The following is a 26,009-nucleotide window of genomic DNA, read 5'->3' on the forward strand; positions in this document are numbered from 1 at the left end:
CCTCATCCCACCTACATCTTCTTCATCCATCATCCTCTTGCACGTATTGACCATGCCAACCTCTCTTTCATTGTTAAACCAATACCACTACCAATTTACACAACATATTCTCTCTCCTCTCACCTAATCTTGGATCCAAAATCCACTACCACCCCTTCTCATTCTTTCCCTAACACAAGAAATTCATGTACGTTATTAGTATCTGAAAATAAATGAAAGAACATTTGTAACATATTTAAACAAATTAAATAAGAATTTCTTAGGTTTGGTTGGTGTCATCGGTGACAGATGACTACTTTCTATAGCACTTTAATGGTGATCAACAAATAAATCAAAATTGCAACTTTGAAACTCGCTATAAGGTTAACTAAAGAAATTGATAAATTATATGGACCATTTCTTTTATTTTTTATTTTTAAATAAATTCAAACGACAATCAAACGATTATAATTTTTAGTGTTTGTATATATTTTCATCTACTCTATATACTTATTGAGTTGATTGGAATACAAGAAATTAAGCATGATATGACTTATGAGTAAACAAACTTTTTAAGCTAAGACTTTTTCTTGCAAAATACTTTTTGAGGAAGGAGATGGAGACTTGTTGACAAGTGTTGAGTTTTCCAGCAAGCAGAGGCATAGGCAAGAGTAAAAATGTTTCTTTCACTAATCTATTGATAAAGAAATGATAAAAAGGTTTAGTACAACACTTAGGTTGTAGGGTGGGGTGGGGATTAAACAAATTTTCAATATAAATAAATACATAATAAATAACAAATTAATGAGAAAAGAAATATACAGGTGCAATAAAGTCATTTTAAGTATGCAAGGGATCAAACGTGCAATAAAAACATATAAAAAGGATGGTGAACCAATTGCGGAAATTACCTTAAACCACAGGGACCATTTGTGTAATTTACACAAATAAGAATCTTGGATACAGTTACCCTGGACTCCAAACATCTTCAAAAAATCTATTAAAAAAAGACTGTTAGTAAGCAAACACAAAGGCCTATTTATAGCATCACTTAGCCTCTCGTTTTCTCTCATTTTTAACAAAAAAATGGAAGAAAAAGGATACACACAAGATGGCACAGTCGATCTTCGCAGGCAACCCGTGCTCTCTTCCAAAACTGGCAAATGGAAAGCTTGTGCCTTTTTAGTTGGTAATTCACCACACCCTTTTCTTGATTTCATTTTTTCATTTCAAGATTCTTCAAACCATACAACAACTACAAGACTATCTTTTTTATGTTTTTTTCTTTCAAAAGGGTATGAAGCGTTCGAAAGAATGGCATTTTATGGGGTGGCATCAAATCTTGTGGTGTATTTGACGACACAATTGCACGAAGACAATGTTTCATCTGTTAGAAATGTCAATAATTGGTCAGGTGCAGTCTGGATGACTCCCATCTTTGGTGCATACATTGCTGATTCTTATTTGGGTCGTTTCTGGACTTTCACCTTGTCGTCTCTCATCTATGTATTGGTACGTAAGTTTTTTTTCCCCCATTTTTTCAAGAAAAAGTAGTTTTTTTGTGAGGCTATGATTTTGATGCAAAGATTGCTTTTGGATGTGTGTTTTTGTCCATGAGTTTTCTTTGAATGAATATAAAGAAAAAAAAACTATTGGCTTATATTTCTTTTGACCAACTATAGTTAATTAAGTCCAATAATTTCCATCACTTGTCAATTCACTATACTTATATAATTCAAATATTATCAAGTTAATTACCATAAATCTATCGATGACGACAAAAGCTTCGATCTTAGTTATGGTTCCCACCATTAGTCTTTTAGGGTTGTAACAATTGTTCGATATGATATAATCGTTAAACTTTATATAATATATTATTGTTTTTAACTTTTAGCGGTTAAAAATTTGTCATTTTAGGGGATGGTGCTATTGACATTGGCAGTTTCGATCAAATTCTTAAAGCCAACATGCAGAAATGGAGTATGCAATAAAGCCACCACTTCTCAAATTGCATTTTTCTATTCATCTTTATACATCATTGCCATAGGTGCAGGTAGATATGCACTAACTTAAAGCTTTCTTTACATAATTTTTATAATGTTAAAACTATAAAATAAAAAATAAAAAATGTTCTCGTACGTTGTACGTTTTAAAATTATGTTTTTACGAACCATAGTACATACTCACTGAAAATCTTGGATTCATTGGTGTAGGTGGCACGAAACCCAATATCTCAACTTTTGGTGCTGACCAATTTGACGATTTTGACCCTAGTGAAAAGAGAATGAAAGTATCGTTTTTCAACTGGTGGATGTTTAGTAGTTTTACGGGTGCACTTGTTGCCACACTTGGTCTAGTTTACATTCAAGAAAACTTGGGTTGGGGTCTTGGTTATGGCATCCCAACCATTGGTCTCATTGTGTCACTTGTTATCTTCTATATTGGCACCCCTATGTACAGACATAAAGTTAGAAGGACCAAAAGTCCCGCCGGAGAAATTTTCCGGGTAGTAAGGGCGGCATTTGCTAATCGCCACCGCGAACCACCACGTGACCTGTCAGAGCTTCATGAGTTTGATATGGAACATTATGTCAATAGTGGGAAACGTCAAGTCTATCACACTCCAATTTTCAGGTACCCTACATTTTCTTTTTACTGTTTATATATTAGGTTATATAGTATTCTTGTGAGTATGACTAGTATGAAATACTGTTAACTAAAAGGATCACGAAAAGCCAACCTTTTAGCAACAAACTTTACTCAAAACGATGTGTCTTTATCCAACTTGTTGATTGGACCATAGCTAACCATAGCTAACCCTTTTAAAGCGACACACGCGAGGAAAGCTAGGCATGATGGGCACTCGTATTCAATACCATATATATGATATCACTTTATATCATAAAATAAATTTAATATAAAGTCAAACGAAAGGGTAGAAATGGAATTCTTTTATCCGATATATTCGATATATATTGATTTGTCAGTATTTCATTTTAAATGTTAGATGTCCTTTCATCCTGTGTGTATGCACGTGTATGTGCATAAAAACGTTTTTATTAAATTTGGTATGTCCATTAAAAAAAAAGAAAAATTGTTATGTGTTTTAAATATAACCACGGTATTATATGCTCAAAATCTCAAATTGAAATTCATGAACATTAAATGGGGTGGGGATTGGGGACGTACGACTCATTCTAGTTTGTCACAAGTTACAACTGTTGCTGAATTTAATTAAAGATTCATTAAATGGCCCATAGAAACTGGTTATAAAAGTTGGCCAATGTTATTTAATTTAAGTTTTGTGGGCCCATGTAACATATTAAATATGCACACATGCAAAAATATTAAACAAATATATGAAATCACCTTCATTGGGAGGTTCACTATGATTCAAAAACCTAGGGATATATATTCTTGTCGTATGAATTATTGATTCATTAATGAAGAATACAATAATGTTTATTTATTCTTTTTTGTATTTAATAAAACACTTTTTCCATCCAAAACTCGTAAGGTCGATGAAGTTTGATTTCTATGAAAGGTTAGAACTTAATTAAATACGACGATTTGGATGGTGATGGTTAATAATGCGTAACATAAAATGAAATTAGGTTCTTGGACAAAGGTGCACTTAAAGAAGATGGCCATGTCAACTCAAGGTGGCCCCCATGCACCATTACTCAAGTGGAAGGAGCTAAGCTTGTATTGGGGATGATCATGGTATGGCTTGTAACCTTGATTCCTAGCACTATTTGGGCACAAATCAACACCTTGTTTGTGAAACAAGGCACCACTTTGGATCGACATCTTGGATCAAATTTCCAGTTACCAGCAGCTTCGTTAGGAAGCTTTGTTACACTTTCTATGTTAATATCTGTGCCAATGTATGATCGATACTTTGTGCCTTTAATGCGCAAAAGAACCAAAAACCCTAGGGGAATCACCATGCTTCAAAGGCTTGGTATTGGATTCACAATTCAAATTCTAGCCATAGCTATTGCTTATCTAGTTGAAGTCAAAAGAATGAAATCTATCGAGTCCAATCACATTCTTGATCCTAAAGAAGTAATCCCCATGAGTATTTTCTGGTTAATGCCTCAATACGTTCTGTTAGGGGTCGCTGATGTGTTTAATGCGATTGGATTGTTGGAATTCTTCTACGACCAATCCCCTGAAGACATGCAAAGTCTTGGGACCACGTTTTTCACGAGTGGAATTGGCGTTGGCAACTTCTTGAATAGCTTCTTGGTGACAATGGTGGATAAGGTAACAAGTAGGGATGGAATGAAGAGTTGGATCGGGAAAAACTTAAATGATTCCCATTTGGATTATTACTATGGTTTCCTTTTGTTCATTTCAGTATTAAATTTGGGAGCTTTCTTGTGGGCATCGAAGAAATATGTTTATAAAAGGGAGTCAAATGTAGAAGCAAAAGATGAAAGTCTAGAGATGGAATGTAAAACATTGGAAGTAATTCCATTAGGGTTGCAAGTTTAAGAAGGTTTGGAACAACTTTCAGTAATGTTACATGTTACCCAATTTGTGGTAATGCATTAGTATAAAAGAAAGTAATTTTATGGCTTATTGTATAATTTCTAATAAAAGCCCTTTGTTCATATATTTTTAGCTCAATATTAGTCAAACTTATTTTGAATTTACTGACAGATGGTACCGACTTATTTTTAGTTTAATATTTGTTTTGTTTTATGATATTGATATAAAAGTAATCAAATAATCGAGCTTCGAAACATACACGGCTATATGAAAATTTTAGTTCAATCATCTTCAAGTGTATTTTTATATGAATTCACTTTTATAGTATATTAATTTTTGCAAAATTCACAAATAATGTATTCCAATAGTATCTTCGTAAGATCATTGATTACATTTAGAGGAACTAAACTCTATATTTTTTAATTTTAACTAAATATAAAACAATAAATTCAAAGGCCTAGTCATAAATTGGGATTTAATGGGCAATAACCACGTAAAAGAACGTCTCAAAGCCCAAAAACATGCGGGCCGTTAGTATAAAAGAGCGCCTACATTGGGCGGGCCAATTAGGTTTTCGTAACTTTTTGAATAATATACGTGCTTTTTCATTTGCATAAGTAAGAAAGCATAACAAAATCACAAAATAGATATGATAATAAAAATATAAAGACAAAGAGATTGTAACGTGAGTTAAGTGGTTCTAGGGTTGAACATGAGTCAAATTTTGGGTAAAACCAACCCCAACATGTTCATTTCAGGTTTTTGTTTATAGAACCCATTGGTTTGGTTTCTAAATTTTTAGGGGTTGGTTTTTCGATTTTCCAAGTTCAACACATAGATTCATGGGTTTGGGTTTTCACCCATTATCCAACAAATGTAAACAAACTAACATAATAACTAATATTCTTTTCCAATCATTTAAAACAATCAAGAACATCAAAATCAACTGCATAGTTCAAGAAAATGTTAAAACTACCAAGTTTTAAAGTTTACAATCAAAATATGAAAAATCAAAGTAAAATATAAATCGTCCATTAACAATTGGTGGATCCGGATTAGGTTGCTTACTTCTAATTTCAGCTTCGTCAATGGTTTTTTGAGATCCTTCCATCCACATTGAACAACTAAAGATTTAACATCAATTAAACATAGATTAACCAAATTCGATTTAACAATTAGCATCAATTAAACACAAATTAACCAAACTCGGAGTTAACATCAATAAAACACATATTAAGCACACTTAAATACAGATTCATCAAATTCAGATTAAACTTAGATTTAGCTTAATTAAACTTAGGTTTAGATTATTTAACATGTCATATTAAACTCAATTTCAAATTGAACATTTCTGAGTTAAACATGAATTTTCAAATTAAGAAAATACTAACTTAAGTAACTAGTAATTACTAAAAGAAGTTAAGATTAAGCTCAAAGCACATAAGTGCACCGATGGTTGTATTTTTGAAGTCATAAATAGATTTGAACTTTTGACAGAAACATAAAGTCATAAATTGTTATTAGAGTGTGTACTGTGTAGGATTAGAGATGCACTTACGTTGTGATGCCGATGGTCGAGATAAAATCGAAATGCATTGTGAATGTTGACCGTTGAGAAAAATAGGAAAGAGATGGAGATGTTGCATACAAGACTCACTTTAGTCTTTATGTGACAACCGAGACAAAAACATCATTAACCACCGGTAAGAATCGACGTAGACAAATAAATGTCATAGGGGGTGTCGGTCCCCTTCAACATTCCCCTTATGATGCTACTAAAATCCAGTGGATCCTTGTTGTATAGTTTCAGAGAGGTTAAAGGGTGGACCTAATCTTCACCAGGTTCACCATCATACCTGGTACGAATTTATTGAAGAATCAGTGCAAACCATCGGGGATAAGGAACATAAGTGGGTCGCTTATTTCCTTTGATCACTTTAGCAAATTGATAAAAGAAAAAATAAGCTAAGCAAAATCCATGGGCTTATTTTTTATGATAGAGAAAAGAATATGTTACTCAAATGTATTCAACTGATCAAGACTATAAATCTGGTGTGAGAAACACTCTCCAAGACACTTATCGAAGAATATTATGATTCACTTGCTTCGTGTTTTAAAACCCTAATTTGTTAAGAGCAACATGAAATTCCTCGTCGATTGGAAGAGCAAAATACTCTTCATGAAATAAAATGTTCACCATTAAAATGAAATGTTTACCATATCTAATTGTACCAATAATCATTCCTAGATCATAGTAGGTAGAGGTATAGTAGAACTCACAGACATGTTGTGGGAAAAAAGGATAAACAAAATAAACAAGAGTATAGCCAAGTGGGCCCGCAACAAGATAAAACACAAAGTCTTCGAAACCCTTGTCCTTCAACTATTTAGGGATTTCAATAGAGAAGGCCACATTTTTGGCAAAATGAAGATAGGAGTGACTGGAGTGCACAAAGCCTTAATTGCATTTGGGGTGGGAACATAAGTGTAGATAGTATCAGGAGTAACCATCAAGTTTAGAATTAGGGTTCTTGAGAGTAGAAATGGACGAGAGAAATTTTTGAAGGTAATTTGATTGAATTAGAGGCTTGTGATGTAACTTATTTGTTTTTATACTCCAATAAGTGCCGTTAAAAAGTAATCATTTGGAGAGAGAAGGATCTGTGCCAAATATCAGAGGTCCCAAACAATGACTCTTATCCCTAAATTTAATTAAGTTATTTTTAAGAGTTTCCCCAGAGATAACGATAATCATACCAAATAAGCATCCAGCAAGTGAGAATCTCCAACGTGACAAAAACAATAGAATAAGTACCAACATCAATGCAATGCACTAGTGGGTGCAATTTTGGTGTATCACTATTGTTTTGTTGCAATAGAGATCATTTACACAGTGTTATGAAGTCTCGTCAGTGGATGGTATAATATGCTAAATCATTTACTACTTCCATTAAAAAAAATATTGGGTGATAGATGTATGATGCGTTCAAAAAATTTCGATACGAAATATACCCATCATCATAAATATCAAATTTTCATCAGTGTACAGCCTTTACAGTGAGAAATCAAATTATTTGTTAAAAGAATTATAGGGTAAGAGTGGGTTGGTTAATGTAATATATCACAACATATGATATACCCATTGACATAAAATTTTGAACTTTTATCAGTGTATGGTATTATACAATGAATCATTTATTAGATTAGGTGTCTAAGCCCATAACTATTTTGGTATGTACTTGACCCGATTACGAGCATGGTCCTTTTGGATTGCCTTCACTATAGCAATTGATAGGATGAACTAAGGAGAAAGAGGATCAATATGATTTATTAAATATATTATGTGAATAATATATTAAAGGAAAAATCATATTGTTTAATTAATATAGTCAAGAATTAATTAAGAATTAGTTTTATGACTAAAGAGATTAATTAAATAAAGGGGACTGATATTGTAATTATAAGATAGTTGCATAAATGCGCTAATGGACTCCATAGAAGTTGGAGTGGACGAAATCTATAGGGAAACCCATTAGAATTCGTCCAAGGCTTCTAAGGAAGGAGTCTATGGTCTGCTTGGAGCTTAAGCAGTCAAATTAGGGTTTCCTTGTTTGATAACCCTAATAGCCTAACTATATAAGGAACCCCTAAGGCCCAAAAAACGTGTGGAAGTAATCCCTAAGGGTTCTTAGACATTTTTGGTGCTCCTCCTCCTTCTCCTAAGTTATCTTGTTGCTCATGGTGTTTGTGATTCCATTAGAGGTGCAACATTTGAGGCACTAAGCTTTCAAGAGTCAAGATCAAGGAGATTTGTGATTGTTATTGCTACATAACAATCAAGGTAAGATCTAAACCCTAATTCATATGTTAATTCGATTATTGTATACTAGATCTAAGGTTTATGAGCTTCGGATGATTATTGCATGTTAATTAGACGAACTAGATCCAAAGCTTTATGGTTTGCATGCACACCATAGGATTGATGTTTTGCTCAAAACCCATCAGTGGTATCAGAGCCTAGGTTATTTATTTGATGTATTTGATGCTTTTTTAATCATTCATTGCCTAAAAATCAAAGTTTTTGGTCCTCTGCCTGACCGACTCGGTGAGTCAGTTGATGTACTCGGCAAGTCTAGTCCCTGACTCGGCGAGTCCAAGGGTCAGACAGAGGATACTTTGGGATTCTTTTGCTGTTTTGGCTTGGGAAAGTTACCAAAAACGTTTTTAACACTTAAAATTCGATTTTTTATATTTGGTATTGATTATCCTAATCCAAATAGTAGATAATTGTCAAAATTGAGATAATTACTTGTTTTATAAGATAAATATTAATTATTTTTGGTTTTGATTTGAATTATCTTCCAAGTAATTGAACTAGGTCAAAATTAGATAATCACAAATTATTTGATTAATTGAATTATTTGTAATTTGATCTAGATAGTTTTGAAAAGTTTCAAAACTTTCCTTCGAGTTTTGGAATTTAAATTTTTGATTCAAAGTTTAATTTTGAAATTTTTTAAATTCTAAAACCCTAGTTGTTTGAAAAGTTCAAATTACACCCTTATGGTTTTATTAAGTTAATTAAATGTATAATTAAAAGAGATTTAATAAATCCATAATGATATGGTTTATATTTAATTAAATTAAAAGTATAATTTTATTAAATTAGACCACCTAGTATTTTAAAAGAGTAAAATACACCATTATACTATATATAAAATTAAAAGTCTAATATTATATATGTATGAGTAAAATGTATGTCTTACCGTTAGTAGGCCTCATTCAGGAAGCTGGTCTCTAAGGGGTGTTTAAGGAAATTACATATAAAATGGCGATTGAATGGGTATCCACTCTTACCCACCGCACTCTTGACTAGTGGAGGGTCGTTAGCCGAACGGGTAGAATAGGGTGCAACCTTCCATTATAAGTATAATGAAATACGAAGTAACTAAACACTTTTATAAATTCCCAAATCTTAGTAACTTTAGGAAAAATGTAGAATTGGTGCTAATCCATGAAATTGCACATTGCACATTTATTGATCGTTAGTGGAGCGTGTGTGGTTAACCGACACATTGATTCGGTGATTTGTAACATCGAGTGTACCAAACTAATTTGCATGGTTATCCACACCTTTTTTGTGATCCTCGGCATCCCAGTCACAAATGAAGGGCACAATCGAGATTTAAACATGCCATTGAAAAGTTCAGTGAATCTCAAAAGATCTAGGAGTTTCAATTCATTTAAAACTTAAATTTCTTTTTTTTTTCATGATGGAAATTGGTAAATCGTCATTTACCTACTTTCAAATGTTCTGCAATTTGGATTACAACATCCCTCTTCCAGAAGAATCCATATGTTTCTACTGCTATAAAAGGGGGCATTGGTTATGAAGCTGCCCTGACTACCTGAGAGATCCAAGAGATGGGAGAGTCAAGATGTATGACTCTGCTTCAGGTAACATCCACTATCTAACTCTATTAAGTTTTATATTTTAGATTCTTAATACATAATGTGATAAGATTGCATTTTGATGTGTTGTAGGATCGAAGAAAATAAAGGAAGCTTAAAGGAAGAAGTGAGCTGAGTCTGATCGCGAAGAAATGTATTTCGATCGCATGATTCGATGATCGGATTTTTGGAGATGCTACTTTTAGAGTTATGATAGATTGCTTAGGAATATGTACTAGTGTAGTTTTCATTTGAATTGCATTATAAGGACAAGTTTTTCCGCACATTTTATAAATAAAAATAAATTTTGGTTTTTGTCTTATTTATATATTTCCTTACAATGGCATGTATGAAAATTGATGTTTGTGTATTTCTATTTTTAGCAATGTTGAAATGGATGTGATTCTTAGTTATGTTATTTGTGGTAATGTTGAGAATGTACCAAATAAGGAAAAATTCTTGTCGCCTGAGTTTCAATTGGACAAAAACTTGGAATCATACAAGTTGTATTGTATTATGATTGAGAACCTTCATATTTGGAAAATTAAGACTAATTCCTTGACAAAGAATCAAGTGAAGGACTAGGAGAACTGGTATACAATGTTGTGCACTAGTCAAGTCCACCATAAAGAACAATAATATTATTCGTCATGATTTATTAAAAGTCTAGTAAATTTGGTTATGCTTACAAGATTAAGTATAATTCTGAATCACTGAAAAGTTTCAACGAATGGCAGAACGAATAAGAAGAATCAAATAGGCAGAAAGATAAAAGTTTCTCTAATTTGAAAAGATGGGAGAGTACTTTAGTATCGTGTTGTATGATCGTCTTGTTGATTATGAAACCATATCACAATTAATCCTATAAGGACACCTTAGTGCATTAGTATGGCTAAGAAGAGGAATCGGAAACAGTTGAAATGGTTAAATCAAAAGGGATGAGTCATACTTCATTCCAATATCAAGTCTTAGAGTCATACTCCAAGATTGTGACTTGAGTGACACATCTTAAGAAGTTTTTAACACACTAAGACAAAGACCACCTAAGACCACCTAACACCAATTGTGTATAGTGTTTATCTTGGATAAGACAAAGACCACCTAAGACCAATTGTGTATAGTGTTTATCTTGATAAGAATCTGCACTAACTCTTGAATATTTTTTTTGTCAAGAAATGTTTCTTGATAAGAGAATCTTATATGTCAAGAGGTCAGTAGGAGTCTAAATGATCTTGAAAATTTTCAAGAGCTAATCAAGAGTAAACCTATTATTAAACACTAGCACACGACTTGAGCTTTGTAACCTATCGTGTTAACATATTCTTGTTTTTGTGCCATTCCATTTTGGTCAACTATGCATGTGAGTTTTGTGAGTTCTAAATTGATTGCATACAGGCAAGACACCCTAATCAATGGAAAGTACATTGATAGGTATGGGTGATCTGCTCAATAACTTGGAAGCAATGATGGGACCCTTGATAGCAAGAAATTAAGAATGAACAAGTTTAGTCCATATGAGTTTAGATTTGTCACAAAAATTATCTTATGATTATGGTTATGACAAATTCATATGGATAGAAACACATACACCATAAAATCTAAGTGTCATAAGGTTTCTCTCCTTTATGAAAATGATATTGAGGAAATGCTTTCACTAGGGAGATTTTAAGGAGATAACGTTTGTGTAAATTGCATTCTCAAATTCAATTATGATTACGACATCCCTCTTCATAGTTCAAATTGTGAGGTTTGACAATTAGTATAAACATTTAAGACTTATTGGTATAAGTGCTGAAATTGTTTAGAAACACATATGAGTTATCTAAGGAAACGCTTTCAGACCCTTTGGAGGTATAAAGCTTATACCTTGTCTTCTTTTCACTTAGATCTTCTTCTAGGCTTGCATGTTGTCATTTTTTGACCATTTTCAAGGTCATTTTTGATATTTGAACTCTGGGTGATGTAAGGACTTCAGATCTGGGCACTATTGATCTCTAGAAGCTCAAAGTTGCCACCTTTATTCAGCTATGGCCCTATTGTATGATGTAGACCTCCATTTTTGCTTGGTATTGGTGTTTTAGCTCCATAATACCATGCATGCACGTAAAGTTAGCAACTTTACATGTAATGCTAGCCTAAGGAGTCCAGATCTATGAGTTGGAAGCATTGGAACTAATTAGAGTTGACTGTATGGATTTGTCATATGGGAGACTTGACGAGTTGTTTATGCGACTCAACGAGTCAAGTTGTGGCTCCCCAACCTTATCTAATTTTGAGTGAACCCATTGAGTTTATGAAGTGAGTCAGCTAGATGACGTGATTAAGACTAGGAAACTGAAGAAATCGACGAGTCTATGAAGGGACTCGACGAGTTGTCTCGTTTTATCCTAATTCTGTACAAGATATAACTTGACGAGTCTGTGAAGGGACTCGATGAGTTGGCTCAGTTTACAAAGAGATAGGATAGCATAGAACTCGACGAGTTAGGGGATAACTCGATGAGTTGGGTTGAGTGGGAGTTGACATTGACGTTGAGTTTAACCAAGGGTAAAATTTTCATTTTACCCTAAGAAGGATTATCAGATCTTGACTAAGTATTATTGTGATATTGATAGCTGGGGAGTCGTTGGAGCAGCTACCACATATTCCTCACCGCGAGATTTTGCAGACAGCTTTGCAAGGTGAGTTTTCTCCTGTAGGAACGGGTCTAAGGCACCAAGGACGACCTATTTAGATAGTAGTAGTTTTGGACTACGGTTCGATGTCGGGTAAGGCCTGATGTAGATTTATATGCTTTTTCGGATCTCGATCCGATACCGGGGTGGTCCCGAGGAATTCTTGTATGCTTGATGTCTTTATTATTCTTACATGTGTTTGTTATGTGTTAGGTGTTCCAGACTTAGGTTCGATTTTGGGGTAATCCTGAGGAATGTTTAGTTAATATGTTATGGTAGTATGATTCTGGACCCCGATCCGATGTCGCGATAGTTCCCTAGGATTATTAGTATGCTTCCGGATCTCGGTCCGATGCCAAGCGGGGCCCGAGAAGTGTTTACATGTTAGTATATGTGCTATGTTATATGTTACTTGATATATTCATATGTATGCCGAGATCTGCTCGATGCGGGGCTGGGCCCGATACCGAATAGGGTTCGATGCTGGAAAAGTCGATGCCGAGCTAGACTCGAAGTAGTAGGGGCGGGCCCCAAGATATGATTATATGTTATGTGTATGGTATGTGGTAGTTTGGGGGAGCTCACTAAGCTTCGTGCTTACAGTTTTCTGTTTTGGTTTCAGGTACTTCCATTAGCAAGGGGAAGGGCTCAAGATGATCGCATGACACACACCACAGTTTAGCATGGGATGTTTCAAACTTTGATATTTTTACATGATTTTGATACAGTATTTGATATGATGTTTTGAGATACACGATTTATGATTTTTATATATGATGATGGTTGAATTATGGTTTTTCATAAATGATTTAAAAACAAAATTTTTGGTCTTGGATTTTGGGATGTTACATTTTCCGCCTCATGCATAGATTTATAACCTATAAAACCCATCAAATTTGTGACTAGATGTGGTTTTAGAGTGATTGGATGAAGATGAAGAAGAAGAAGAAGAAGAAGAAGAAGAAGAAGACATTGTAACTACAAAAGACAAAGAACATGGTTTATCACAAAGGCTTTTAACTAAGAAAGTTCTCATCAATAGAACACACACAAAGCTCGGGCTTATGAATCAAAGAATGAAACGAACCCTGGATACATGATTTTATAGTAAAAGCTAAGAGATATGAATCCCCAAAAATCAAGGATTTCACCTAGTCTATGTAAATACATAGTATAAATCTGATATCCCTAAGATATCGAAACTGCTAACTAAGTATGCGTATATCCGTATATCCAAAACATTATAATATTGATGTTGGCCTTGTAGATTAAGTATTCACGTTGATGCTGGTGAGACATTGGCACTGATGAAAGTCAGCATGACCTGGTTTTACTTCATCAAATTCTAAGGTTCAACCTTATATAGGACCAGAAGGAAATTAAGGTTACCTAGTCGACGTTGTGGTGCCGACGAAAAGCTAATTGCCCGATATATATATATATATATATATATATATATATATATATATATATATATATATAGGGAGGGAGAGAGAGCGAGAGAGAGAGAATAGATCGATCAGATTTATCGACAATTCGTCTCTATAACCTCAAATAAAACGATGTTGTCACCTATTTTGCAGTTAAATAGATTCAAGAATATATATATACATATATATATATATATATATATATATATATATATATATGTGTGTGTGTGTGTGTGTGTGTGTATGTGTGTGTGTGTATATATATGTATTTTTTTTATGATATTGATGGGTTTTTAGGTTACAAAACAAAAGATTTAAGCAATGGAATCTTAAAACTGTTTTATAGGCACATACGACCTAGAGATTCATGACATTTTCTCATAATAGCAGCATACTATGAAAACTAATGTAACCTATGTATTACCGATAATTACAAAGATTAAAATACATACCTTTGAGTACTATTAGAAATACTCAACCTTTGATCCTTAAGTGTTCCTTGAAAAGCTAGCACCAATAGTGTGGATGCCTTTAATGGCTCACACTCGATATCCTAGAAACCTTAGGAATGATTTGGAGAGAGGATAAAGGAAGGAATTTTGATTTCTTGCTTGTGTATACTAAGGTTCGAAAATGGTTAACAAGGGTCCCTATTTATAGCTGCTGGATCTCTATGATAAACTCTAATTAGAATAATTAAATAATATAATTTAATCTATTCAAGGTAGTTATCTTTATAAGCTATTGGAGGTTTCCAAAATCCTTCTGGACCCCATCTAAAATCGTCCAATCCACGAAGGGTTCTAGAATGCCTGTCTTACTTAACAATTAAATAATTACAATTTACCCCTTTTGTACCTTTAATTAATTCTAATTAATCCGAAATTAATTTCCAATTGATTATGATTAATTCTAAATTAAATTTTAACAATTTGTAATTAATTTATTAATTATATAATAAATTAACAAATCACTTCCTCACTTTCCTAAAGTTGTTCCTAGCTATTTCTAGTTATTAAGGACAACCCAAAAAGAACTTTGTTTTAATTCCAAAAAGTTATACCGATTTAGTTATGACCTTAGACACCTAATCTAATAAATATGTCGTCCCTATCGCTTTTCAGAAACCTGCCAACCTTGTTTCGTTCCTGCCTAACTAAGAGAGACGATATGTCGTCACTATAGCTTAAGAAGTCAAAGTTTATTTCCTAACCCTATAACGACAACACGTCATCCCTATATGGTCCTCTATATTGACAATTTGTTTTATCCCTATAAGCTTCTTCTCTATAAAGTTTATTCTTATAGTTTTAACCAATTCATCCACTGATCTTCAAAGTCTCATTATCAGTTTATTGGGCATATAGTTTGTCATGACTTATGTAGGCAATCTTTCTTATTTTGTTGGGTATTTCGGTTACACGTAATAAAGTCGGGTTATTTATAACTCTATGAAAATATGCTCTTCATATTTATGAATGAGTAAACATGCTAAATTGCAACCCAAATCATACTCTTGTTGATACTTAATCAAAATTGGATGATACTTGCTCACTTGTTAGCGACCAACTCTATACCACAATCATGCATGTGGTCTTAAGTACTTAACATTTACTCGATTCGATTTCACTTATAAAGTGTAATAAATTTAGTTATAGATGTATGATCTAGGGGAACAAAACTTACATGCTCTAAATCGTTTCCTTTGATATGTATATGGGACAAAAAAAGCCTCCAGCTTTACCATTTGACCATTACATGTGTCATTTCCTACTCAAATGCTGATTGGAGGTATGTTCATGTTGCTCCACTAGTGGTTGGCTACTATGTGTTCTTCAGTGACAACTTAATATCTTAGTCTTCTAAATGGAAACCTATAATTTCTTGATAAAGCGTCCAAGTCGAGTAAAGAGTTTTTGCTTATGCAGTTGCATGCTAAAAGTTGTTGGTTACATAATCTCCTCTGTGAGCTATATTCCCGTCTCTGGAAAGCCAATATAGTCTATTATGATAACACTAATGAAATTTATTAACACTACTAGAAAATAGGGGGTTTTCCTATAGAAAATAGCTACGAAAAATTTTCATAGCTAATTAGCTACAAAATCGCTACAGATCAGCTACAGAATGAGACACCCTAATATAGTAATGGAATAGCTACGGAGACTATTCTGTAGCTAATTAGCTACAGATTATCTACGAAATGACTACAACATAGCGACATATACTAATCTGTAGCCATTCCGTAGCTAATTAATTACAGAATAGCTACGAGCTAGCAACAAAAGAAAATAGCTACAGAATAGCTATGAAATAACGACGAAGTTATAATTTCCATTATTATTATTATTACTCCCATTATTATTATTTTTCATTATTTGACTCTTAATTTTTTTAATCATTTTTCTTAAATATTTAAGACACGAACAATTAAAAATCATACTAATATTACTATTAATAATAATATTTATAAACATCATAATAATTGTAACAAATGTGTTTAACATACAAACAAACTGTTAAACGAAAAAAAAACTATATTTAACACATCAATAAGGTAAAATAATCTATGTATAATTTATAAATAATGAAAAATGATTATAAGAAAGGGAAATACGTATATTTGTATGTGTATGTATGTATTTATGTATGTATGTATGTGTATGTACGTGAATGTGGGTGCATATGTAAATGTACGTGTGTATGTGTATGTGTGTATAAATATGTATGTGTATGTGTGTATTTGAATCTGTATGTGTATGGTTATGTCTATGTATATGTGTATGCTTGTGTGTATTTGAATGTGTATGTAAGTACATATGCGTATGTGTGTGTATTTGAACATGTATGTGTATGTTTATGTTTATCTATGTGTGTATGTGTGTACATGTATGCGTATCAAAAATCGCAAATATTAATAAGTATTACAGTATTAAACCACTAAATTAGTAAGAGATCCCGAAGGTGCATACGACTTTATGAATAATATTAATAACTACAAGTTGGTGAATATACATATACATATACATATATATAATAATAATAATAATAATAATAATAATAATAATAATAATAATGTAAAATAAAAGTGTGAAAAAAACGAAGCGAGAAAAACAACGTTTGGTGTTCGAAAAATCGAAAATAAGAAAAATTTGTAGCTATAAGTTGGTGAAAATATAGATAATAGATCCCGTATGTGCATACGACTTTATGAACGATATTAATAGCTATAAGTTGGTGAAAACATAGATAATCATGTATAATAGAGGTGTGAGAAAATGTAGCAAAAAAAAAAAGACGTTTGGTGCCCTAAAAATCGAAAATAAGAAAACTCCGTAGCTAATTAGCTACATATTTTTCTTATTTTCGGTTTTTCAGACACCAAGCATCATTTTTTTCGCTTCGTTTTTTCACATATTTGTTATTCATGATTATCCATATTTTCACTAACTTACAACTATTAATATCGTTCATAAAGTCGTGTGTACCTTCGGGATCAAGTACTTGTTCCATAGTTTAACATTGTAATGCTTATACTTTTCACCAACTTGTGATGAATTATGTTTGTATATGTATATTTATATACATGAATGAGTTGTGGTATATGTATATGTGTATATATGTATGTATATGTGTTTGTAAGTATTTGTATGTGGATGTATTGATAAGCATTATAATGTTAAACCATTAAACGAATAATGGATCTCATATGTGTAAACGACTTTATGAATGATATTAATAGCTATAAGTTGGTGGAAATATAGATAATCATGTATAATAAAGATATGAAAATACAGATCATCATCATCGTCGTCGTCGTCGCCATTACCACTGCCACCAAAATAATTGTAATAATAATAATGGAAATAATAATAATAATAATAAAATAATAATAATTATTATTACTAATAATAATAATAATAATAATAATAATAATAATAATAAAGGAATTCAAGTCGGTATTGTATAAAAGCACTTATGGTAGCCTTTATATGTGGATGTGGTATGCTCGACCTGTTGGTTAAATCGTTAACATTGTACATATAGTATCCGAGTTCGAATCCTGATGTCCTCATTTTTTTGCGTTTTTTAGCCTCCGTTTTTTTAATCTCTCAAATATTGCTAGATTTTGTTTACCTGCTTCCTCCCCCCCCCCCCCCCCCCCCCCCCTAAATATTTTGAGGTTTCATTTCCCTCCTGAATCCGGCCACCTCCAATGTCGCACCTTTTCATCTTCAACCTTTTCGTCTTCAATCTCATCTGTAATCGACATCGCCATCACCGCTTTAGCATCCACCATTGGTCGACCTTGCTGTCACTGCTCCACGAAATGTATGCCTTGCAGTGAGTTTTCGATTTTTACTTCCTCAGTCGCATATCTCCAACGGTCGATTTTTACTGCTTGATTTCTTCTTTGCCGCTCGATTTCATCTCCAAGCTTTTTTATTTTGATATTTACTTCATGTATAAAACCGCAATGTGAGTTTTCGATTTCTAATGCTTGATTACTCCATTTTTTTTTTCGATTTCTACTGCTCTATTACTTCATGCTCGATTTTTTTTTCTTATGAAGTGTTTGTTTCATAAGTTCATAGAATCTTAATTTCTATTTATCAAAGTTGTGCTTCTTGTTCTACTTTGATTTGTATACCTCCATAATTTGGAGCAGTTACAAACATTTGTTTTGTTGCTTTCACTTTGGTCATATTCCTATTTGTTTTGTTGCTTCTTGTTCTACTTTGATTTGGATACCTCCATGATTTGGAGCAGTTACAGACATTTATTTTGTTGCTTTTGTTGCATTCACTTTGGCCCTATTCCTATTTGCCCTCTTTATCTTCGTTCTTGATTTTCTTCCGTTTTCACATCTTTTGCAAATTGTATCAACAACTTTTTTATGTGGTGTTTAATTTGATATTGTTGAGCAAATTCTTGTTGTTTATTCTCCTACAGGGTTTCATAGCTGACTTGTGTAATAGTTGTTGGTTGGTTGTCCTTCATGAAGCTTTTTGGTTTTGTATATTCTAGGTATGAGGTGGCTTCCTCCTTCCAAGTCATATTTTTCCTATTTTTCTCCTTATATTGCTTTGGTGAGATTTAATATTTATGAGTGTTGCTACATTCATTTCTGAAATAGATTTCTCACTTTTAATTTAGCGAATGAACATTTTCCATTTTAATTCTTACAAGATCTCTGTGGTTGTGATTGCAGTTGTTGATGGTGCTGTCAAAACACAATAGCTTTCCTTTGGTTCTCGTTCCATTATTTAGCGATCACCTTGAAATACAGGTTGTTGCAACGAGTTGTATTAAAGGTCCAACCAATCAGTCTTTCGAGAAGACTGAGGACGATATCAATGTTAACCTGGAATTATGAGGAAGAGGAAAGGTAAATCCAAACATGTAAAATTTTGATAAATCTTTTTTTTTGGAAATGGAACTTCCCTAACGAGGGTTTCCGGACCAGCTTTCGCGCACCGACTAATCCCCCACTGCAAACATAAAGCTTTGCCTCATGCACTGGAGTCACTGCAAACGAACCTCCATGGCCACAATGGCTGAGTGGTGCCAGGATTTGAACATGGATCAATAGGTTATCCACTATATCTTCCACATGCCTTACCAAATCACGACAACCCAAGTGGTTAAATCTTGTCATTTAGAAGTAAGAGCATTATTTTCCATTTAATCTTTTGCATCTAAATATGTTATGTTTGTTTTAAAGGTGGTGGTTATAAGCATTGATCCTTGTAGACAATATTTGATACGTGAAGATGAGGTTGGATTCAAGGCTATTAAACTAGAAAACCTGGGTGAGTAAGAGTAGAATTATCAATTATGTATTTTATGTTATACAATAAATTTGAATAACTTATAAATTTTTTGTTTTGTTAGACCCAAATGAGGAAGAGTATGCCTGGTATCACTGCATCAATGCACTGTAAGTGTTGTAAATAACAACATATTTTTAAGTTTGATCAAATTTTTTATTTTGTTGTATAGATGATGTTTATTGTAATATTTATTATTTGTTTTTTATTGTAATGTGTAAATAGCCCTTACATTTTGTTGTGTAGATGATGTTTTCGTAATGTGTTAATGTAATGAATTTTTATTTCATTTTAGCCAAATTAATTGTTTTTTATTTAAAAAAATTATTGTTTAAAAAAAATAGAAAGTAATTAGCTACGGATTAACTATAAAAAATCTATAGCTATTACTTCCGCATCTATTTCGTAACTATCCACTTCCGTAGCTATTTAGTTATGTAACTATTCCGTAGCTATCAAATTCCGTAGATATTCTGTAGGAAATCCGTAGCTATTTACTTCCGTAACTATTTCGTAACTATGGTAGCTACGAAAAATTCCGTAGCTAATCCGTAACTATAATTTAACCACAGGCTATTATGCTACAAACATTTTTCCGTAGTAATTCCATAGCTATTAAATCAGTTTTCTAGTAATGTAAACCAACAATCCGATTCAACATTAACGGACAAAGCACATTGATTTAAATACACTTTGTCCCCAACAAAGTTACAACCAACCAAATATGTGTCCTCTATGTTCCATCAACCCTCCAATATGCTGACCATATTCACCAAATGATCAACTTTTATCGTCTCTATTCTTGGATTTCTATTCACCACAAGGAAAAAGGCCCTTACCGGCGACAAAAGTCGCCGGTAAAAGTCCCAAATGTCGCCGGTAATGATAATAGCGGCGACGCGTCGCCGGTAATGAGTCGCCGGTACTGACTCGTCGCTATTGATCAATTTGTCGCCGCTAAAGATAATAGTCGCCGCTACTGACAATTGTCGCCGCTAATAATATTGTCGCCGGGAATGACATATGTCGCCGCTAATAGTGTCGCCGGCAAAAGTGTCGCCGGTAATGATAACTGTCGCCGGTAATTTGTTTTTCAATTTTTTTTTAAATAACGATTTTCGTTGCCGGTGATAATATCGCAGGTAAAAGTGTCGCTGGTAATAACAATATTCGATTAAATATCAAAACCAATAGTGTCGACGCTAATTACAAAACAAACATCCTATTAAATATCAAACATAATAGTGTCAAACAAACATCCTATTACAAACAAACATCCAATATACAATTAAATATCAAAAGTCATACTATCCGAGTAGCAAAACAACAAAATTTTTACATTCTACTAAGTAGCAAAACGAGACAACATATGCAAATAAAACCCATTCTTTACATACCCTCATCGCTGTTCCCATCGTTTCCTTGATTGTTTTGGGATTGAAAAAACGAATAAAGCTCATCCCTACATGCCGGGTCGGCGAGCATTGCACGAAGATTTTCCAACTACATAATTAATAACAATATATATAAAATTATAAGTTAGATCGTCAAACATAAACAAAGTACATTGCTATATTTTCCAACTACATAATTAATAACATAAACTATCAAAATACATTGTTATTTTTAAAGTAAGATAGAAAACCAAAGTACATTGCTATATTTTGCACTTGGGACAAAAACTAAATTACCAAACTTTTTAGCAAATAACCACCACAAAACCAAAACTACCAAATCAACATGCATTTTACGATGCTAAAGTAGATTGCTATTTTACCTGTGATGGTTGTGATGGTGGTTGTGATGGTTGCGAAGGCTGTGGAATCGTCGGGAGACCAGAAGGTTTGCGGCCAATGCCTCTAATGTGGCCACGTCGCTCTCCTAATACTTTCTCGAACGTAGCTCTTTCTTGAGTTGGCGTAAACTCACTTTCACCTTGAGTTTGTTCTAGCAGCTCTTCAACTAACCGATTCTGTAACTCCCAAAAGTGAGTAACAATTAAGTATAAATAAACATTTAAATATATGATAAAATTATAATTAAATACTTACATATTGTTGTTCCGATTCAGCAGTAACAAATACACCATTCTTATCGGTATGAGCTTTGCGAAATGTTTCCACTCTCTTAAGGTTCTGTTTAAGTTTAAAAATTAGATTATATTTTAAATAAATAATTACATGTATCGTATAGTACCTTCTTATAGCAAGTACTGCTATACGAGCTCGAACCCCCACGATTCACAATTGTTTGCTTTTCACGGATTTTTTTGTTCCTTTCTGAAGCAATTTTGTGTTCGTCAGTTTGAAAATACCCAACTGTCTTCTCCCAGTTATCAACAAGCATACCATCCGGAGGATTTGCCAATGCTCTCGGGATATCTTCATACCCTCCGACCATGTTGAAATATTCTTTTGCGTCGGCTTTACGCTCTCGAAAACCTCTTAACAAGGCTGCTTGAAAACTCTCTGTCAATAAAGTAGCTTGTGCATCCTGGTACATTTGATTGAGATCAAACTTTGTCTACAATAAAAAAAAAAAGTTAACCAAGTAAGAAACAATTATAGTTAAACCTATAAAATATATTTAAATAAATAATTACCGCTAAATGTTGTAATACAGTGTCCTTTATTTCAGGGGAAACTCTTTTCCAACTCCATTTGTCGAAAGGGACCATCTGCCACATTGTTTTCCCAACTTCTCGGGAAAACATGTCTCCCGCCTCTCCTACGGGATTAAATGTGATATCTCTATCAAATTGCATGGCTATTGGTTTCCCCTGGTTCTGCAAGATTGCTTTTTCAAGCTTTATATTTTTTGCTTTTCCTCGAGCTTTCCTTCGGGCACGTCCCTCAACTACAAATGTAATTAAAAATTATTAGAAACGACATTTAATTTATGATAATTGAACAAAAATAGTAAATAAAAATTCATGATAAGACTTACCGTCCTGCTCGTGCTGGCCAGGACCTCTACCACCTGGGAAAGGTGGGTCCTCAGCTCCGTCTCCCCCATGTCCACGACCCATGACAGCAGCCATGGTAAACATAAACAACAGCCACACTCTCATCATTTCCTGAAAAATTATAAGATATACAAATACAATTTTTATTATAGATACACATTACATAGAAATAAACATTTAGATAGGAATAAACATTTAGATAGGAATAAACATTTCCATTTAAACTAGAAATCCAAATACAGTTCATATTACAAACACATATTACAAATACATATTACATAAGAACTATTCTAATCAGAATCTTTCTCATATCCTTCAGTGTCTTCTTCGGTATCATATTCAGAATCGGTGTCATCGTAATCAGTATCGCAATCAGAAACATCATTGACTCTACCAGTTGGCGGAGGAACTTCAGATGCACTTTCTACATCAACAATGACTCTAGGAATGTTTTGAAAGTACATGCTGAAATCGATAAAAAGTGGAGCATCAGATGAAGAGATATTTTGAAGTACATCGACATCGTCTACATTTTCGTGTGAGACATTGTCAACATTTTGAACAAGGTCATCGTTCGATGGTAGATCCCAAATACTTCGATGATTAACATGCTCGACAACACACCGATGGTTATTGTTTGGCTCTCTGATGTAGAACACTTGTTTGGCTTGTGACGCATATATGAGTTGATCATCTTTGTATGCTTCGCGTCGTGTGTCGATACTGGTGAAACTATCACTAGAAATAACTCCTATTCGAGTATCAAACCACTTGCAACGAAATAGTACAGTTGAATAATCATGTGTATACCTCAACTATATAATCTCTTCTAACTGGCCATAATACTTCTCGCCTTTCTCACCCACCGCTAAAACCCCAGAGTTTTGTGTTGTACGTTGTGTGTCACGACTAAGTACCATAAACCTAACACCATTGGTATCGTTCACTTTCTTACTAATGTTAGAACCAAACCCATCCGGCAACTTAACCTCTTTTATAAATTGACAAAAGAGTTGTCGACTAGATTTCGTGAAAGAGTATCTTGCCTGGGGTCTATGAAACTTGTCACCATTTTTTTGCAACCATTCATTTCTCCGAATGTTTAGAATTCTCAAGTCCTCTCGTGCATTTGATGTGTCTTTGCTTTTATCGTTCATTAGGAGAGTACCTAACAAACTCTCATCCACATTTTTTTGGACATGCATGACATCTATGTTGTGTTTCAACTGTAGAGAAGACCAATACTCTAGTTCGAAGAAAATGCTTCGCTTCGACCAGTTCAACTCATAATCTTGCCGCTTTGGCTCCCCGCCTCCATGCTCAGGATGTTTACCCGGTTTACGAGTTAGTAGACGACCTAGTTGCTCTTGTATGTCATCATTATTAAAGTGTCTCGGAGCGGGTCTTGTCTCTTCCATCCCATTAAAGTCCAACCTCTTTCTTAACGGATCATTAGCATCTAGGAAACGACGATGACCGATGTATACGACTTTGTTTGTTGCACGGTACGAAGGAGTGTCTTCATTGCAAGTAGCACATGCTCTATACCCTTGCCCACTCCAACCCGATAAACTACTACGAGCTGGCCAATCGTTTATTGTCCACAACAACATAGCTCTCATCGTGAAGAATGTGTTTGTCGCTGCATCTTTAATACGTACGCCTGAGTTCCACAAATGTTTAAGCTCTTCCACCAACAGTCTAAGGAAAACATCCATATCCTTACCTGGAGCTTTCGGTCCTGGAATCAACAAAGTCAACATGAATGATGACTCTTTCATACAAAGCCAGGGTGGCAGATTGTATGTGGTGAGTATGACCGGCCATGTGCTATGTGGATTACACATGTTTCCAAATGGATTGAAACCGTCAGCTGAAAGACCTAGGCGTACGTTACGGGGTTCACTCGAGAAGTCGGGGTATTTTTTATCAAAATCTAGCCAATGTTCCCCATCAACAGGATGAATCATCACACCATCTTCTGAACGTCTGGTACTATGCCAAATCATATTTTTGGCAGTGTGCCTCGAACAATATAAACGTCGTAGTCTAGGGGTCACAGGAAAGTACCGTAACACCTTATGAGGTACTTTCTTACCCTTGGTGTTTTTATCGATCCATCGACTCTCTTTACAAACGGGACAAACTTGCAATGAATCATGTTCTTTCCAAAAGAAACAACAATCGTTTTTACACACATGTATCGACTCATACCCCAGGCCAATAGACTTTAGTTTCTTCTTGGCTAGATAATGTGAAAGGGGAACCTTGTTGCCTTTGGGAAATGCTAATTACAATAGCTCAAGGAGTTGATCAAATGAACTATCAGTCCATTTGTTGTTCACCTTGATATGCATTAACTTTGCTAGAAACTCAAGGGAAGAAAAGATGCAACCAGTATACAATTGAGTTTCCATTTCCTCCAACAACTGTGCAAAATCATCATCCACACCGCTACCCCTTGTATTCGAGGTTCCTTCATCGAGGTTGGTATCATTTTCTCTCGACTCCCACATCACATCGTCGATTAAATCGGCCATTTCGTTACTTGGCAAAACGACGGGAGGAATAAAAGATTCACCATGATAGATCCAAATTTTGTACGCCTTACTGAAACCATTTATAAATATATGGCGTTCAACTACAGTCGGGTACTTGAAGTAACGGTTATCACATTTTTCACACGCACATCTGATTTTACCATTACCATTAACGTGCAACTTCGACTTCTCAATAAAAGCTTTGAGTCCTGCTTGGAACTCGGGATGGTTTCGATATGGATTAGTAGTCCAGCTTTTATCAATAGACATGATGTTGCTGAAACATAATTTTGGGTTTAGAGTTTAGTATACAGAATTAGCATTGTTTTTTTTCAATCCACATTTTTTTACATCTAAAATAATACAAAAATTAAGTAATAAAGAAATGAAAATAATAAATTAAAAATTTTTATTTATGCATTTTTTTAATTAATTTTAATTAAAATTACTTGTAAGTTAGCTTGGGTAAAAACTAGAAGCTTTCTAGTTTTTGTATATAAGTTTTTAAACAATTTTATAGTTTTTTTTTGTGTTTTTTTTTCAATTTATAAAAATAATGTATTTTTTTTTCAATTATAGCATCCTACTTATAAGAAAACCACATACTTTTACATACGTATTATGTTGTTGTGTTGTATTTT

General features: G+C 33.7%; 1 protein-coding gene and 2 long non-coding RNA genes across 5 annotated transcripts; all 3 read left to right on the forward strand.

The window, feature by feature from the left end:
- Window positions 1–989: 989 nt before the first annotated feature.
- LOC145028390 (Major facilitator superfamily protein) lies at window positions 990–4,598 on the forward strand. The gene is made up of 5 exons (XM_078977071.1): window positions 990–1,168; window positions 1,274–1,491; window positions 1,897–2,032; window positions 2,193–2,613; window positions 3,594–4,598. Exons 1-5 carry the CDS (start codon window positions 1,066–1,068, stop codon window positions 4,477–4,479), a joined length of 1,764 nt encoding a protein of 587 aa, XP_078833197.1. The 5' UTR covers window positions 990–1,065; the 3' UTR covers window positions 4,480–4,598.
- Window positions 4,599–9,141: 4,543 nt separating this feature from the next.
- Window positions 9,142–10,247, forward strand: LOC145029398 (uncharacterized). Its single transcript, XR_013676510.1, has 2 exons — window positions 9,142–9,933; window positions 10,021–10,247. It is a non-coding gene; the product is annotated as an uncharacterized LOC145029398 (long non-coding RNA).
- An 8,628-nt stretch (window positions 10,248–18,875) lies between these two features.
- On the forward strand, window positions 18,876–20,163 carry LOC145029399 (uncharacterized). Of its 3 annotated transcripts, none has more exons than XR_013676512.1 (5): window positions 18,876–19,060; window positions 19,245–19,421; window positions 19,500–19,697; window positions 19,758–19,845; window positions 19,928–20,163. It is a non-coding gene; the product is annotated as an uncharacterized LOC145029399 (long non-coding RNA). The 3 variants fall into 3 exon arrangements; XR_013676511.1 differs by having other exon boundaries at window positions 19,500–19,625; XR_013676513.1 differs by lacking the exon at window positions 19,500–19,697 and having other exon boundaries at window positions 18,879–19,060.
- The last annotated feature ends 5,846 nt before the right edge of the window (window positions 20,164–26,009 follow it).

This window comes from Lactuca saligna, chromosome 2 (assembly GCF_052625555.1).
Source record: "Lactuca saligna cultivar CGN05327 chromosome 2, ASM5262555v1, whole genome shotgun sequence".
NCBI classification, from domain to species: Eukaryota; Viridiplantae; Streptophyta; class Magnoliopsida; order Asterales; family Asteraceae; genus Lactuca; species Lactuca saligna.

Coding starts and splice junctions, on each gene's coding strand:
- LOC145028390 (XM_078977071.1), top strand. CDS start 1,066: ATGGAAGAAAAAGGATACACACAAGATGGCACAGTCGATCTTCGCAGG. Junction 1,169..1,273: donor AGCTTGTGCCTTTTTAGTTG/GTAATTCACCAC, acceptor TTCTTTCAAAAG/GGTATGAAGCGTTCGAAAGA. Junction 2,033..2,192: donor CATCATTGCCATAGGTGCAG/GTAGATATGCAC, acceptor TCATTGGTGTAG/GTGGCACGAAACCCAATATC.